We start from the raw sequence: 17,768 nt of genomic DNA, 5'->3' as shown, positions 1-17,768 counted from the left end.
TTTCCACCAAGGGCAGGGATGTGGCACTTATATTGCTTGCCATCTTGGCTGGGGGAGAAAATACCCTCTTCCTCATCAACCCCAAATAGGCAGGGGCCACCACTATGTTGGGCACGGTGTCAGCTCGTCCCCTTCGACCTCAAAGGCTTCTGTCCTTGGCTGGAGGCGCAGAGCCCTCACGCCCCAAGAAGCATCTTAGCAGCTGAGAATGCACGCGCCCAGAGGGGGAACGGGCTGCCTCATGCCCCGGGACCAGCCCTGGAAACTACCCACCCACCGGCCAGCCCCTCCTGCTCTGGGCTCTGCAGCCATACAAGGGAGGGGAGCTGCCAAGAGTCCTATGGAAAGTGGGGAGGAAGAAGGCAGTGGGAGCTGGCAGGGGTGGTGATCAGGCGAGGGGCATGGGTTCCACGCACCAAAGCACCAGATGGCCGTGGTTTCTTAGCAGGAGCTGCTGCAAGCCCAAATCATATAATTCATATATATTTATATAGAAGGCATATTTCTTCCATCCCTCTCCCTCCTCCCTCTGTTTCTGAACTGCTCGGTATTCTCCAGCAGAAAGTGTTTCTTGCTGCAGTGGGGTAGTGGGACGCAATTGCTACCACACACTCCGCCAACACGAAGCAAAACGTCAGTTCTTTGCCCCAAAACGTGCCCTTTAACCCTGTCTTTGGGTCTTGTTGGATCCCTGTGTGGGGTTGGCTGAGAGAAAGAAGTAGACTAAGAGGTAGCAGCCTGCTTAGCGTATACCCCCTGCCTCTCCCCGGACCGTGCCAGCAGGCCACCAGCCCTGGCCATCGCTTGAAGCCTTCCCAGCACGCTGCAGCTCCTCAATGTCACCGCACTGGGGGTCAGGCCAGCAATGCACAGGGATTTGAAGCCACACGTGTGGGGAGCATCCCATAGCGCAAATGAATCCCTCACCCCCTTCCTCCTAGAGGGGTTCCTTCCCTAGTTTTCTTCTTTTCCCATGGGAGGAGGACAGTTTTCCAGGACTGCGTTGGTGTTTCTCAGCCCCACACCTCCTTGCCTGGTTGCCCTGCCCCTCATCCCTCCCACCATGGCCATCCCTTTTCCCATCAGAGGTTTTCCTGAGCACAATGTTTGCCTTCTTGACCCCAAGAGACACCACTTCATCCCCAGCTCTGGGCTTTGGAAGGATCTTTTCCCCCCACCACTGATCTTTGCAAGTCCACGGCATCCAAATCTCCACAGTTAACAGTAACCTTGTGTGGTGCCCAACCAAATAGAAGAAGGAGAAGTGCTTTGTCCTCAGGGGGGACACTCAGAGCCGTGCAGGAACCCAGATCCTACAAACCCCCAGCCCTCCCCTTGATCCTCCTCCATTCAAACCTGCTGCTTACCTGGGAGGAGAGGAGAGAAACACCGAGCTCCCTTCAGCACGGGCTGGGCTCTGCGAGCGTCCCAAGGTGATGCAGCCCTCAAGTTATAGTGACATTCGATCGGCTGGAGGAGCCGATTGGCCCTGGGACCCCACGATGGGCAGGGGAGGGAAGGGAGCGGGGCTTGAGAGGGGAGAGGAGCAAGGGGAAGGGGGGAAAAAAAGGTCATACCATGTATAGGAGCAGCTGGAGGACTCGCACAGATGATGCTTAGATGGGAGGGACATGTTTGGAGAAAAAAACTGCAGGGCTTGTGTTTCTATATTTACACTGCCACCAGGCAAATGAAGCTTGAAGAGGGGTATCTGAGGCAAAGGCAGCTTGGAAATGAAACGTGGGGCCTCTGGAGCTCTGTGGTGTTGCTTAAAACATGGTCCTGGCATGCTGCTTCTCCTGGTCTGAATGCTCAGCAGCTGCCTCTGCTCTCCTGGCTGGGCAGGGATCTCCCCTGCTGCTCTCAAAATGCATGTTGTGCTGGAGCTTGGGGACCTGCTGCTGCCCAACGCTCTTTAAAACAGGCAGCCAAATGGTGTGTCAGAAGTCAGCAGCACGTAACGCATGGGGTTTGTGTGCAGCGTGGGGCCACCTCTCGCTAAGATCCAAGAGCAGAGCAGGAGCACAGCAAGACAGCGTGCCCGACCTCAAGCCACACTCAGAGCCTTTCCCAGTGTGATAAGAAAGCCCTGTTTAAGAAAAGACATCCCAGAGAGGGCAAGCCCCAGGCACCTGAACCCCCCAGTCACCCCAGCACCTGGTCAGGAGCCTTTCGGTGCTCTGCCAGCCAAGGAGCCCCCAAGGCTTTCACCCCCTAGGCTCCCTCAGCAGTTGCAGGGCTGTGCCAGCAGAGGATCGCAGCAGATCACAGTTCCCATTTCACCACAGTTCCCATTTCACCAGACCTCGCAGGCTCCATCTCCCCGTCCCCTCCCTCCGTCCCCCTTTGGCAGGCGTCCCGCGCTGCAGAGCATGCCCGTCGGTGTGCCTGGCAGCTCGGGCACCCCCTTCCTCCCAGCCTGTAGGAGCGGAGGAAACCTTTAGGAGCTGCAGGGCTGGTGGTATTTTTGGCCCGGGTCACAGATCGATTCCTGTCCACTCTTTCCCTGCCACTTGCAGGAAAGGGTCCCCCAGCGAGGATGTAGAGAAGAGCTTGTAAAGACGTGGAGCACGACGCTGCAGCCTCCCATGCACCAGGTAATGTGCATGAGCAAAAATCCCCTTCTGCAGCTTGTGCTTCCTGGCTGGCCGGCAGCTTACCCCCTCGCCTGCCTCCTGAAACTCGGCTTGAGGCGATGCTCTCATTACTCACTGGGTGGGAAGAGGATGGTGCAGACAGGTTTGCACCATCCTGGAGCTGGATGGGTGGGTGCCCAGGGACACACAGCCAGACCAGGCTCCACAGCCTTTTCTCTCCCCAGCCCCAGCTCCCTGAAAGTACCAGCAGAGCAGAGCAGCTTTCAGGCTGTGTTTTGGGCATCATTCAGCATTTTTGCCATCTTCCACTGGCTCAGTTTCATTGATGTTCCAGTGGCTGGGCACGTCTCCAAGAAATACTGTATTTACAGAGCGGGGATGTACCAGAGGGGAGCCCCCTGCCTATTTCTCCTTTTATGTTTGCCGTGAAATCTGTTTGGCAAAGGTCTTCCCCAGCCTACTTCACCTGCCTGTCCTTCATAGGTTGTCCTTGCTGCTGATGGGACATCTCAGCTCAGATGCTCCACACCAACACGTGTTGGCAGAGCCATGAAAAGAGCAAAATAAGTGTTGATACAGGATGGGCAGATAGGTAGCCAGCTCTTTTGCAGCTCTTTGCTTTCCATGGTATTGCTCAGGTGCAGGCATCTGGTCTTGGTTTACTGTTTTATGGGGCACAGCATCCTGGGGATGGAGATGCAGGAGACAGTCTGCTGCCTCTGACAGAAAATAAACCAGATGCAAGCATCGTTCCCTGTGGCATCCCCTTAGCTCCCACATGCACACATCTGTGCTTAGTTCCAATCTTGATCTGGACAAGTTGCTCCAGGTTAATTCCCATCATGGTGTAATGCAGCACCTCCATGCTGTGTCTCCCTCCTACCTGGCTACTCAGTACTGTCCTAAAGTTGCCTCCATCAGGAGCACTCATCTCCATGTCCCACGTCTCATCCATGCTGTCCTGAGCTGGGCATTGTGTTTCCAGTCCCAGCTGGTCTGGCTCTCTCTTCCCACTGGAGCAGAGGACCTGTGTCATCCCTCCAAAAGGTGGCTCATCTGATGCATGTATCCTTCCTTTGCTCTGCCATCATCTGCCTCACAAGCAAGGTTTGTTCCCCACAGTCCACTCCAATGCTTTGTGGGTCTCTCCATCAGCTTTAGCGTGTGACCATCACCCTCTCCAGCATTTGTTTCAAGCCTTTGCCACACACCCCGTGCTACTCACACAAACTACATATGCCTCATCCTTTGCCAGCTTTGACTCGGTTTACTGCAGATCCTCCTGACCCGGGATATGCACTTTGCACATCATCTCTGAGCATCTTCTCCTTGCACCAGCAGCAAAAAACATGTGCACCTTTGAGCTGCTGCCATGCAGCCACGCCAGCAAAGGAACCACCACCACCTGCCTCGTGTTCCCTACTCTCAGCATCAACGCAACATGGGAGTGATGACTGCTCAAGTCCAGCTGTGGCCTCATTTCTACCAAAACCTACTGATGTTGCTAGGTGAGGGTGCAGTGAGCACCTCTCTTTGGAGAGCCTCCTCTCACCCACCACACAGCACCCAGGCTAGGAGACAGCACTGAGGCCATGCAGAGCAGGTCACAGGCACAAACCAAGGGCTCAAAATGCACTAAATCCGTCCACCTGCTGACCACAAGCCACAGCCCAACGTGCTTTTGCGGTGACAGCATCTCCACCTGGACGACAAAACAAAAAAACTGTGTTCCTCCTTGGATAGGGACCAGAGGCTGGGACAGAGACCTGGAGAAGTTTCCATGAAGAAACCTACCCAAATATCACATTTCTTTTGGGTAGGTAGGAGCACCCAGGCTGGTTACTTGAGACAGGCCACAGGAATACACAGCATAGCAGGGCCGCTTGCACGGGAGCTGAAATCAGCCCTTCTCATCTTTTGTGGCTGTTGGCTGACCTATTGCAGCGGTCCCAGGCACTCGGAGGGGGAGAGGCCCCAGGGCCCCTCATACTCTTCAACATGCTCGTGCATGCACATTAGCCCTGATAATTTTACAGCTCTCAGAAAGGCTCACGGCTCAGCCAAACGCGTGCATCTTTCCTTAATCCTGCCGGCCCCCGTGCTCCTCGTGCATCGGTCAATGGGCAGCCACACGTTCATTAGGGGCTGCAGAGTCTGCAAATAAAGTCAGCCACATCCTTCCTATGAAACAGGCAATTACACAGGAGAGACCTAACTCCTGAAATTAATCTCTTATTCACCGGCTGCTGACCCTGAGCAAGGCGATCCAGTATCAAAGCTGATCCCGCTTGGCCAGAAGATCTCCTGAGGTCCTTCCCAAGCCAAGCTCACCCCTGGTTCTGCACTTGCACCCTCATGCTGCAGCTGCAGAGGAGCTTGCAGGGACACGTTCGTGTATCTGAAATGGGTTGTTACCCAAAGTGAAACTGCTTGCAAGGAAAAAGGGTTTTGCTTGCATGCTTCTGTCATTCACAGTCAGAATGTTCCTTTGGTGGGTTTAGTTTCCCCCCCGAAGTCCTATCTGAATATTTCCAAACCAAAATATTAAGATTTTTTTTTTTTTTTTTCCATTTCTGGCACACTTGCCCACTTACACAGACACTGTAGCACTTGAAGTTATCCAGGAAAACCTGTAGAGCTGACTGGGAAAGAGGTGAGAAGTTTGTTTTTCTAGTTGGTGACACTTGCAATTATCAACCTTTTTACCATGGTTTAAGGCAGGTGAGAAGCAGGAGTCAGAGAAGTGGGAAGGAAACGTAAATTCTTATCCAGGTTTCCTCCCTTTCTTCTTTCTCACAGCCTAGAGAAAGAATTTCTGCAGGGGGCTTTGATCAGCAGCTCAAGGTTACAGCAGGTGCCCTGTGTGCATGAAACACTCTTTCTGATTTAATTGGAGTAGCTGCCAATAAAAAGACAGATCAGATAGAGACTATGTAAGCAGCCTCAGAGAAAGGACAGAATATATATATATATATATAATTAATTATTTTCTGTTCCTGGGTAAAATCCAATAACCTGTTTCATGCAGCAGGTCAAGCAGAGATCAGAATAGCCTTAAACTTTAAAATCGCCTCCTCTATTTAAGTCTCAGCAGGCCGCTGCCATTTTACCGGTGATGACGGGATCCTGGGGAATGTGAAACACAACTCAGAGGGAATAAGCAAAGACCAGGCTCCCCCAGGCTCCTCTAACACCCACGCTTAGTGTTTGGGGTCGGGACCTCAGGAGTCAACGTTTGGTTACTTGTCTCTCCCTTATCCTAGCCAGAAAGGCCTTGGGGCAGCGCTTGTGACTCTTGAGGAATCCATTCCAATACCCAGCCCTTTCCACAGCCATGCCCAAACCCCATCCCAAGTGTTTCAGGGAGGAGTCTTTCAGTTCTGTTTCTGCAGTAAAAACGAAAGGGAAGATAACAGAGCCGAGAGCAGAGATCCAGAGGCAAGCCCCCAAATCCCACCTGATACTTTCATCTATGAAGAGCAGCTGTAGCAGTCAGGACAGCATCTTTATGTGGTGTGAGGGAGGTTCCAGGCTACAGGAACTCATGAGCATTCACACAAAACAAGGGCCTTCCTTAAGAGAAGATGGAACAAGTATTTGCAGCAGCATTGTTTCACCTACCTGAATCCTGGAGGGTGGCTGGGGAACCGCAGGCTGCCAACACCTTCAGATGGTAGCTCCATGACATTTCTACATTTCTGGGGTATAAAAAGGAGAATAAAGGGCAAAAAACAAGCTCATATTAATGAGCAAACTACCTATGTATGTCTGCATCCATCTTCCTGATACCACAGTTTTCCCTGCTGCATCAGGAGGGAGGAATTCAACCAACACTTCCATGGAGGACACCAGCATGTCATCCCCTCTGCCAAACCCCATCAGTAGGAGAATCTGCCCCATCTTATCCCCCTCTAAGCCTGACAGAGGGGAAAACTCTGCATGCTTGCAAAATAAATAGGGATGGATCCAAAGACCTCTTACTTCAGCATCAGATGCAAATGCAAACCAACCTTGTGCATCGTTCATACAGCGCCTGCTGTGAATGCACTTATTAGGGTCGTCTGGTTTCAGCGGTGACAGTAGCAGAGCACAGTACAATGTGTCCTTAGGCGTTTTTAAATTCTATTTAAGTTTTCTTATTCATAAAGTGGTTTTCGTTGATTTTTTGTTGTTTTGTTTGTTTGTTTTCCTAAGTTTCCAGTTGGATTGCCTCTGGCTGTTATTGGTTTTCTCGTTTGTTTGTTTTTCCCAGCAATGTTTTCAGTGTTAGAGATGCACAAAGTCATTAGCATTCCTAAAAGACAGTGGCAGTTTTGAGATGTTAAAGTCATCAGCCAAGGAGGAATTAAGTGCATTAAGGTACTTGCATGCAGGACTGAGCATCCACCCCAAATCTTTCCACGGGTCAGTGCAGAGACAGGCACAATTTCACTATTCGTCAGAGAGGTAGAGATGGAAAAAGCAAATGGAGAGCTCACCTCCAACAGGAGAGGAGCCCACCTGGGCCACAGATTTCCCAGTCCGCATGATGCTTGATCCTATTGACCAATAAGCACCTTCAACACCTGCAGAAGAGTCAGGGTTGAAGGTGGCTCCTAAGGACTGGTTTAACCCCAAATCTGCCTGTATACAGCTGATACAAGTGACAGAAAAGCTCCCCTGGTCCTCCAACCAAAATTCATTGCTGCCTGCCCAATCCAGCAACTCCAAGCCACTTCTCCTCTGCTCCCAGCACTGCACTTTCCATGCTTACACCCCTGAATACAGCACACATCATGCCAGGATCAAGGGCGGACGTAGCCACGATTCATGCTCTCCCTCTCCAGGGACACTAACAATCAAAGCACAGCTTCAAATTTGCATTTTGCAACCCTGACTTTTTCAAAACTGTAAATCTGACCGGCAAACTTGAAAAACCTCCAACTGGTTTCACTGCCTGGAGCTATCCTGCTAGAATATCTATCCTGGCACCATCACCATCATCTGCCCTTCACTTCTCTGGTGCCTCAGATGCCAAACTTTGCAGATCCAAAGCTGGAAGCATGCAATGGTGTTACTCGATAGCCCATCTTCACTCTTATTTTAGGCAATGGAACCTTTCATGCTTTCAAAAAGGACTCATTTTATTTTTGAGAAACCTCCTGTACTTATTGGCTACTGTAAATACTCTTTTCCATATGATGTTTTGAACTTACAGGGCTCTGAAAATCACAAGACAACAGCACCTGAAATGATCTTGAAGGAACGATGACCTGCTAGTCCTGTACACCAAACATGAGGCACCCAACATGCAAATGATTGCAGATGGAAAAAAGTTACACATCAGTAAGTACCGAGTTTCATCTCTCCTTACTTGATGTTGATTCCTAATTTTTGCAGTAGTTTGTTGCTCCATCACTCAGCTGTTCACTCTGGGAGGTGCGCTCCCTCCATCTGCTTTGGACACCCCTGTGGGATTCAGTAGATCCTCCATGCATGCCCTAAAGCCAGGCTAGATGTCTTTCTGAAGGTAAAGAAAGAGGCTGGGCAATTTAAGACATATCTAGGCTTTTGGTTTCAGGCTATTTACCCCTCAGTGGAGGAGGCAGCCTGATAGCAAGGATGAGGCCCAAGCAGCAGGGTGAGGGCCAGGACCAGTACCTGCTGTTTTGGGCCATCCCTGGAGGAGGCGAGTGAGGCTCCTAGCCCAGCCAAGCACCTTCAGTTCAGTAATTACGCTCACACTCTGCTGCTTTCATGCTTTAAAGTGCTTACTCACGGAAATCCCAATTAAGTTTTCCCCTGAGGTATTTCCAACCTCCCTCTGTTCTTCCCCTCACTCCTGAAAGCCCCAAGTCCTTCTTTGAAGGACAAAAAGTGCATGTCATTAGCATCACTAAACCACTGTCACTTCAAGTAATGAAGAGATTAAGCACCTTCCTGAAATTTATGATCTAAAACAAACTGCTCCACCACCACCACAACCCTCTGGGGACCCAATGCAAAAAACCCAGGGAAATCACCCATGGTCTGTCTTGTTACCATCATCAGGATCCTTGTAAGAGGTCCATCATTTTTAAGCAAGCGCTAAATCTTTTTTTTTTTTTTGTCACTGTCAGATCCATTCTTTATTTACTTTAAAAAAAGGCATTAGGGAAAGTGTGTTGAGCTAGCAAGAGATAGGAATAAGCCACCTCAGAGTCTTGTTCTGCAGCCGATCAGCTGCCATCTCATTATTTATAGATGCCCTGCTCTTCGGGCTTGTTTATTTCCCTTCCCTGAGGTGGTGGTGGGAGGCAAAGCTCTGACATTCAGGCCCAGGTGCCTCAGACCCTGACCTTTCCTTCGGAGAGCAGGCACATTTCAAGGAAACTTTAGACCCTGGTGTCCAGCACCTCACTGGGAGCTGCAAGCAAGCAGTGAGCAGAGATCTGTTAATTAGCCAGCATATACTCATAAGGACAGTCATAAAACAGGCCTATACTTATCTTATACCTGGAAAGAGAAGCAGAAGTAGTCAAGCCCCTGGTTTTGAGGCAGGACAAGCACAATGAAGACATTACATCCAGAAGAGACTCCAGTTTTCCATCAGCTAAGCTTTCCCCAAGTTCAAACGCTGCAGGAAATAGGCATTGCAATGGTTATGGGCAGTGCTTTTCAATCCCATCTCTCACATAGAATTATCTGGTAAAGCAAACTGAAAAGCAGCCCTAAAGCCTGCTACAGAACAAGACAAGTAGCACACTTGCTGCAGCTTCATTTCAGAGCGATCTCACACAAGCACACTCCAGGGCTTTCCCACGCTGGCAGGAGAATTAGTTTGTGGCTGTTCTTCCCTCCTGCCAGCTGCAGGATGGAGTCAAAACAAAATGCTGTGAACCCTTTGCACCCCCACAGGGTGGCTTTCACCTCAGGCAGGGACATCTTCATACACCACACTGCTACTGCTCTGGCCTCACTTGGAAGTCACAGCTCAGCAGAGGATGTGTAGAAGGAACAAAGATGTGTCCAGACGCTGGCCATGGCTCCTCAAATTTCTGCCTCCCCGAGGAGCTGAAGCAGAGGACAGAGGGGGCTGGGTGATATCAGTAGGCAACAAGGTGACAAGAGGAAGTCTTTCTTGTACAGAAAAAAAAATAAAGAAGTGAAATCAGAGGGTTCCTGCTCTGAACATTTTTAGAAAGCAAGGGTAGTGCAGGCTACGCACTGTCCCAACATGACAGAAGTGCTATTACCTACAAGGTCACCTCCATAAGAGGTTTTTCATTAGACAGTTGCAGATAGGGCAGGCAGCTCACTGAAGGGCTGGGTGCCCACGCAGACAGCTACATCGGCCTCATCTCAGCTGTGTGAGCAGGCTGCAGAGGATTTTTATAGCTGACTTCTCCAGTGACTTTAGTTGAAGCCTGATTTCTCAGGTCTATTAGCTGGGCAGCTGAGCTTTCTGCTTCTCCATGCTGATGGCTCTGGAAAGCCTTCTGCATGCCACTCCACCTCTCACCCAAACACCACTCATCCCATCCTAAGTCATCCCCCCCAGTAACAGGGAAAACAGCAAGGCAAGAATCTCTTAAACAGAGCAGGCCCAGGAAAAGCATGTTTTTCCAGCATGTATCAAGCTCATTTCATCTTGTCACTCAGCCTGATGTCTCTTTTCCTCCAATTTCTGCTCAGGAAGGGAGTTGCAGGGGTTTTGAGATCAGCTTTGCTTCAGGAATTCCTACATCAACAAAATCCTCAGAGTTAGCATTGTTACAACATCTTCCTCAAATTTTATTAAATGCTTACAAAAAAAATAATCCAGGACATGCCATAAATTTAAGCAGAAAGCAAACTGATGCAGGAGGAGAGAGAGGCTGCCCTTCCTCCAGGAGGGCAGAAGCAAATTGCAAAATTATGTTGAGAGCCTTTGTGAGAAGAGGACAGGAATAAGACTTTAAAGAAAGGGTCAGGGGTGTGCTAACACCATGTATGAAGACATGGGAGAGCTCTGGAGCTGGCTTACAGAGCTGAGGCCTGGAAAGCAGAGTGCCACACTTCAGGGGCTCATTTTCCCCATGTCTACAGCAAGCCCTGACCTCTGCCAACAACTCACGAGGATGCCATTTCACCTTGGTGTCCCCCAGCATAAGAGAAGCTGCCATTTCCCATATCTCCTGCCCTTCCACAGGAGCACAGCATGCAAGTTGTCAGTGTGCCCAACACCTTTTACATTCAGAAGAGAGATTTCAATTGTTTGTTCCCTAGCTTGGGGGCTCAGGCAAATCCCTTCCTGAGAGAAGGGAGATGATGCCAGCAACCAGCACTCCTCACCTGGACAAGGAGACCTCACACCCATGACAGACATGGAGAGAAGGCTCAGCTTTTTGAGACAAAGCTGGCACTGCCACTGTCAAAGTGGAGAAGTGTCAGGAACACTGCAGCATGGCTACTTGACTGTGATTAAAGGACAATCAAAAAAAAAACAGGATTATCAAAAAAACAGGATTAAGTCAAATATAATTTGACATACACACAGAGATGGAAGATGCTTGAAGCAGATGTTGCAGAGGCTGTGCTGTAAACAGGGGAAAGTTTCACCCATGGGGTGACATGGGGTCCCTGCCCATCACAAGCCTTCCATGCACCAGTTGTCACTGGGTTTCTCGCGAGTTCCCCCCTCTCTCCCAGCACCCAGCCAGCCACCAAGAGTCAGAAGTGGTTCACCATGCAGCAGAAGCCTTGCTGGCTGGGCAGGACAGCAGCTCCTCCTCTTCCATCAGTTGAGAGAGGAGGGAGCAGAGCCACAGCCTCCCTTCTCCATAGGGGAGACAGATTTAACAATAATAATAATAAAAAAAGCCAAAGAGTCACATAGGAGGTTAAAACAGGGATTGGTTTTGCCAGCTGATCTCGTTCCTTGCATCCAGCCGGAGGCAGCACAGGGTGTTGCTCACACCCCAAAAGGAGAGTCAGGCTGTACTGAGGCAGACCGACGTCAGGCAGGAGGAGAAGAGAAACATCCTTTCATTATCTTCTGTGGAGCAGAGGAAATAGTGGCATTGAGGATTGCATTGAGCCAGGACCAAGCTCAGCTGTAAGACAAGAGAACAAAAAATTTAAGCATGCTTGTGGCAGGGCTGTTTTGTCTAGCAATTAAAGGTGGCTTTCTCCCACTTGTTTTCAGAGCTCTGCAAACCACTTTGCTACCCATAAGAGCTTTTGCACTGCAGGGCAGCCAGCTGTACTATGTGGCAGGGCAGCTGCAGCCCCAGGCATCCCTGCATCCAGGGCTTGGCTGCCCCAGCTGATGCCCAGAGGTCACAACTGCCCAGGCAGAGGAAAGGGCACACTCCCACCAGCCTCCTCCACCCCAGGAGGCCATTAGCAGGTTCCCTTCCAAGCCCAAAGCCACTGGAGCACGTTCCTGCAGCCCCAGCTCTGCCCAGGACCATCTGTGGCCGTATCGGGTTCCTGCAGCTCCTGGTCTGCTCCATGTGGGACAGCTGGCACTGCCAAGGGACCCGGCACACTAATGCCTTGTCTGCCAGTGATGGATGGCTCCTCCACACCGAGACACTCCCTTCTGGTCCCAGGTTGGGGTCCAGGGGTGGTAGACCAAGAGCAGACCAGATTAACCCCTTAAAAGCCTCTCGACTCAGTTTCCAGATATGTTTCTTTCCAGCTCATCACAAGCCCACCCAAGCAGTATGTTTCCCCACCATCCCCAGGTTTTAAGCTCTGGCCTTCCTGCTGGCAAGCAAGCAGAGCTGTCTTTCCCTTCGCATTTGCTTCGTTGTGCAGCCGGGAGAAGCCGCTCACAAGCCTTGCTGGTTGCAGGATTTCTCCCTAGCACACAAAGCTCTGAAGGAGACTCAGACAAAGCCAAGCATGACAGGGGAGGCAAACAAATTAAGAGCTGGCTTCCTTCTGCTGCCTCATCACATCTCACTGCTTCTCTATCCAAACACACAGACATGCCATAGACCTCATCAACCATTAGGGCTCTCTAATACCCACAGCACAGCAGGTGCCAAGCTAGAGGGATGCTGAGACAGGAGCAAGAGTGATCTTAAGAGCACAGACTACAGATCCTGAGGTCACAGGGCACAAGCCAGCCTAACTTCTGTTAGAAGAGTTTTCTTGGTGCATGTGCACTATACCTAAATTTATACACACACACCCCACCCCCCATGCCTTCCTCTCTAGGATCTGGCACAGTTTGCAGCAAGACCCAGATCCTGCCCTTTTACCCATGTGAGAAGCCACATTTTTCTGGGATGCAGCAGTCCATAGGTCAAGAGCACTCAGAGCTGATCAGTCATTGGGAAGTTCATTGCCCTGCCTCTTTAGTATTCACAACACATCAAGCCTGAGCAGTTCAACCTTAAAATTCTGGCTTAGCAATGCTGCTAGACCACAGATCATCTTGTAAGGTATGCTGTTCATGGGACCACATTAACCTGGGATGGATGAAATCATTCCACAATGCATCCTAACATCAGGCAAGTGTACTAGTTCATACTGCAGCGGATAAAAATGACCTAAGCAGTTTCCAATTCCTGTGCAAACAGAACCAGAATAGCATTGAACAGCAAGTACAACCCCTCCAACTGAGGCTTTTTGGCTTTCTGACCCAGAAAAACACACACATAATACCTACAGTGCTGGGGAAAAGAGCAGGTATATGATGGAGTGGGCTCTCAGCCTTTTTTGGGGCCATCACACACTTGTTTCCAGGAGCAGCTCTTGGAAATAGTGCAGATCCTAATCCCAGCCTTGTGCCTAAGGCATGAAGCTGATAAGCTGCTGGGAATGCTCAACAGTTGTCACCCCAGCTTGCCCAAATCCCCTCGAGCCCCCTCGCCAAAATGCTGGGAGGTTTCTCATAGCTGCAGCTGAAATAAATGCACCAGCTGGGAGCAGAGCACTGCTTGCTAGGTGCTGCCCAGCCCATGCCCAGCACAGCTTCTGCTTTGGAGGGCAGCTCACCCACATGACACCTCTTCAGTGCTTCTCTTCCCTTTTCCTCCCTCTTTCTTTTTTTTTTTTTTTTGGAAGAGTCATCCTCCTTTCCCCTCCTCCAGGAACTGTTTTGGTAAATGCATCATCTGCTCAGTGTGGATGAGCTTCCATGAGCCCAAAGGCAACACCAGGTGCGCAAGCACAAATATCCATTCTGCTCTTCTGAGAGCTTTATTTAGGGGCAGTTCTGCACCGTGGTATCACGCTACACCCTGTGCCTCAGGACTGATGCTCAGGCTGCAATCCCACTAAGCAGAGCACATGCAATAGCCCCTCTGGGCAACCCTGACATCACGCTGTCTCTTCCTTGTTTCAGGATGCTCAGCTGTATCCAGCACTGAGGATTAAGTGGCTCGGTGGTTTATGCTTCATTTCATAGCAAAACTCAGCAACTCTGCACTGAGAGAGAGCCAGGGCAGAGTCACATTTCCTTCTGGGAGCTGCCAAATAGTTGAGGCTGGGTGGTTGGTGTTCCCCAGCCTTGCTGAGAAGGAGAAAGAGGAGAACTGGGACTAGGTTTACCTTGCTGCCCCCAGCACAGCGAGTCCGCACAGGGCTCAGCAGAAAGGGAACAGCAGCAACAGCAAAGTGCTGCTCCAGTGAGCTGGTGGCAGAGAGCTGGGAGAGCAGCTCTGCATTCTGCCATGAGCAGCAGTTTCAGCTGATGGGGTTCCAGGTGTGATTGCCACTAGAAAGGAGAACCTGTCCAGACCACAGCCTATTTCTGTTTTGCTGGAAAATGTGTTGTACTGGGAGGACAGCAGCAAGGATCCTTAACAGAAAGGAAAAACTAGGTTTTGTCTTAAAGACTAACAAGTGCAAATAAAGGAGGCTGCCACAGCAAGGAAACGCCAGAGCTAGCGTTATGACAAGGCACTTTCCCACCAGATAAGCTCAGCTTTTTAAATCCTGCCTTTCACAGGGATGCCCTTCTGCCAGCTGAAATCAAAGCCGGTATTGACTTGGCCTCAAGTGACACACGCAGTTTATGGCTGCCCTGCTGCACACAGCACTGTGTCAGGGTATTAATAGCTGGGATTTGGAAAACTATGAGACATTCCCAACTTGCACCCCAGGAAGCGTTAGCCCAGGGGTGAGCCCACGTCTACCCTAAGCTTTGTGCTTCCTTCCAGGAGATGACAATGTTGATCACGGTCTCATCCTCCGTCCAGCCCGCTCCCACCCGTCACCACCTCTCCCCCCCTCCCACGCTCCCAAAGCCCCGCAAGGACAACCTGCGGCTCCAGCAGCTGCTGAAGAAGGCAGCCAAGAAGAACGCCCTGCTAGCTGCAGAGCAATCCAAGTCCTTTCGGTCCAGCCTCTCCCCTGTGAACGAGGCCAGCTCTGACCTGGAGCATGACAGCCTTCCCCCCACAGAGACCCCCGAAGCTGCAGCTCCCGCCTGCACCAGCCTCACAAGCCACCTCTCTGTCAGGCCCATCACCCAGCACCGTGTCCCCTCCCCGATCCGGAGGGGCAAGCCTTTTGTCCTGAAGGTCACGGAGCAGAGGCGCATCGCTGAGCACCTCAGGTTCACAACTCCACCAGCCGAGCCCCCTTCACACAGGCCAGGTGCTCCCCAGACCCCGCAGCAGCCCGGCGGCCCGGATGCCCACCTTCCTGCCCCAGACAACCCTTCCATACTCATTGTCCCCCAGCCTCCTCCTTCCAGCACGCCCCATGAAGAAAGGGCACCGGAGGTTACCTACGTCACCAAGGTGCACACTTATTTCCGCAGCGTCAAGGCACCCAGGGCCAAGACACCAACAAGCCAGACCCAAGCAACCACGAGCAGTGAAGAACAAAGGTCTTCTCCTCCAGCATCTGAACCATCTCCAGGGCAGATACCTGCACCACTTGATGACAGCAAGGCCCCGGCTCCCACGCTGGAGCCCCCCCTTCCTGTTGCTGCAGAGGCAGAGCCCCCTCACCACACTCCCAGGCCTGCCTCTCCTCAAGAGCCCACCACAGCCCCCTTGCCCAAACCCAGCACCTCTGATGCCCACTCCCATGAAGTTACAGCCCATGGAAGCAACACAGAAATACCCAGATCAGAGAGAGCTCCTGAATTGCCTGAGGCAGACAGGGAGTGCTTAAAACCATCAATACCCAGCACTCCCTGGAGGCCAGCACACCCAGAAACAGAAAGCCCTGCCCGAGCTGACACCACAGGGGCCACACCTGCAGACACAAAGGTAGAACATGCCATGCACCCCCAGCCAGCCCCCAGCTTACCCAACACCAGCCCTTCCCTCAAAGCAGAGCCAGCAGCAGCATCAGGGGAAGCAGCAAGACCTGGGGCCGATGGCTGGCATCGCCTCAGGAAGCACTTGATGGTGCAGCCAGAAACACCCAGCTTCCCCGAGCCTGAGACAGAAAAGCTGGGGCAGGAGGAAGGGAACAAGAAGGACAGCTCTCAAGAAGTCATCAGTCGAGACATCAGACCATTTAAATCGAGAGCCATGAGGATGTGGGATGCTATTTTATACCAGATGACGGTCAACAAGGAAAGGAAACAGCAAGCAGAAGAGAAGAAAGCGCAGAAAGAAGCAAGCTTCTTCCTTCCCCGCCGCCTGCCCATCCTTCTACACAAGCCACGCTTCGACGCCCGGAAACTCAGAGAGCTGGCTGCCAAACCCATGGCGAGGATCAGCACTGTGTTCGAGGTGGGCCGGTACGGACCCCGAGGAGCCAAGGAGCACACCAGGAGCTTTAACCGAACAGCATCGGGGTGGTCAGTCAACTGAAGGCGAGCTGCTCAACCACAGCCATCCTCCAGAGGTTCCTGCGGGGAGCCAAGCACGAGAGCACCTACCACTAGGTTTTCTGCCTGACAGAGCCTAGTGTCAGGAAAAAATAAAATAAAATAAAACCCCTCCAAAGCCAGCAGCCTCACGCTGAGGGTTTAAGGGTTATTCTGTATATGTACATAAGCTTAAATGCCTAACATACCACATCCACAGGTCATGAGTCAAGAAAATAAACACTTGGTTTAGAAATAGACAACGACAAACACTATGCAGTAATGTGGCAGGGAGAGGTGACACAGCAAAGAGGAGGAATTTCCTGTAGAAGAAGTCCAGTTTAGAGGAGGAGGATAGAACCTGAATTTATTTTACTCTGCTTAAGAGCAAGAGAAGTCCTAGAAACAGAAGTTGTGGTAGATGAGATGACATGAAGGGGTTTGCATTGCTCCACATCTTGTCTAGGGTGTCTTAGAAACTGAACTCTAAGAGCAAACACCTCCTTAGCCTCTCTACCACAAGCACTGCACCCTGCAGCAGTGTACTGAAGTTAGGTGGAAACACAACCCTTCACCTGAGGCACAGGAAAGGGACAGCATGAAGTCTAATCCATACTGCTCTCACACAGCAGTTCCACTGCAAAAATAATTGGGCATTATCATTTCACACCCTTCTAGGTCAGTCTAGTAAGTTGCAGCACACAGAAGACCAGCTTCTTTGCAATAATCAAGTTCTGCTATGTATTTTACTTTTTTTTTTTTTTTTTAAGTACAGCTGGGTTTAGTGTTTTCATGATAATCAGCAAGAGCCTGCTTCAGCACATGAGTATCCAAGTTGGTGTATTTAACAAGGTGCTGTTTCCTGGGGGATCCTGCTAAGCCTATGTAGTGTCATTTTCAGGGGCCACATTACAACAGTTATAAACTTTCTGGTGCCTGATGTCCTGAAAGAAAGCTAATTAAAACAAATTCCCTGACACCAGCCATCCACAGAGACAACTGTCCTATCCAGCATTACAGCCACCCCTTTGCATCTCCATCACAACTAGGCTTATAAACAAGAAAGCTGGTGACCAGCTATTTCTGTCTCTCAAGGGACTTTGTCATATGCTGGGATGGATGTTCCTACACAGCTGATATAGGATTGCTATGTTTAGCCCTATAGGAAATTGGATACAGGGCTCTTTACATTCTCTTCACATACGGAGGATATAGAGCTGAGCACAATTTCCCCAAGCCTAACTGGAAATAGACTTGGGGGAAGGGGAGGGGGAATAAAAGCCCTTTTTACTGCTTTGCAGACTTCCAATTTTGTGATGATGCTATCAGAAGGGCTCAGTGAAGTTTCCACTCTGCTAGTCTTATCCTCTGTTTTGTATCCTCTTCCTTACTTCAAGAGGAAAAATAGAAGAAAGCAAAATCCCAGGTATCTAAAGCTTAGATTT

General features: G+C 50.7%; 3 protein-coding genes across 4 annotated transcripts in view; 1 reads left to right on the top strand and 2 right to left on the bottom strand.

The window, feature by feature from the left end:
* TNNT3 (troponin T3, fast skeletal type) overlaps nt 1–6,616 on the bottom strand; it is a gene marked incomplete at its 5' end in the record, with an annotated part of 35,780 nt that extends 29,164 nt beyond the window's left edge. The window contains 2 exons of the mRNA XM_084520312.1: nt 6,219–6,295; nt 6,608–6,616. Of these exons, the coding sequence (XP_084376438.1) occupies nt 6,219–6,295; nt 6,608–6,616 (86 nt within the window). The remainder of the gene's footprint in view (nt 1–6,218; nt 6,296–6,607) is intronic.
* Nucleotides 2,454–17,766, top strand: PRR33 (proline rich 33). Its single transcript, XM_084520612.1, has 3 exons — nt 2,454–2,597; nt 7,795–7,922; nt 14,714–17,766. Exons 2-3 carry the CDS (start codon nt 7,902–7,904, stop codon nt 16,325–16,327), a joined length of 1,635 nt encoding a protein of 544 aa, XP_084376738.1. The 5' UTR covers nt 2,454–2,597; nt 7,795–7,901; the 3' UTR covers nt 16,328–17,766.
* Nucleotides 10,326–17,768, bottom strand: part of LSP1 (lymphocyte specific protein 1) — a 40,133-nt gene continuing 32,690 nt past the window's right edge. For both annotated transcript variants that reach the window (XM_084520614.1, XM_084520615.1), the window contains exon 11: nt 10,326–11,650. The gene's annotated coding sequence lies outside the window, so the exon portion shown is untranslated. The remainder of the gene's footprint in view (nt 11,651–17,768) is intronic.

This window comes from Aythya ferina (assembly GCF_964211825.1).
Source record: "Aythya ferina genome assembly, chromosome: 5".
NCBI lineage: Eukaryota > Metazoa > Chordata > Aves > Anseriformes > Anatidae > Aythya > Aythya ferina.
This window is presented reverse-complemented; position numbering and strand designations above follow the sequence as displayed.

Coding starts and splice junctions, on each gene's coding strand:
- PRR33 (XM_084520612.1), top strand. CDS start 7,902: ATGGAAAAAAGTTACACATCA. Junction 7,923..14,713: donor TGGAAAAAAGTTACACATCA/GTAAGTACCGAG, acceptor GCTTCCTTCCAG/GAGATGACAATGTTGATCAC.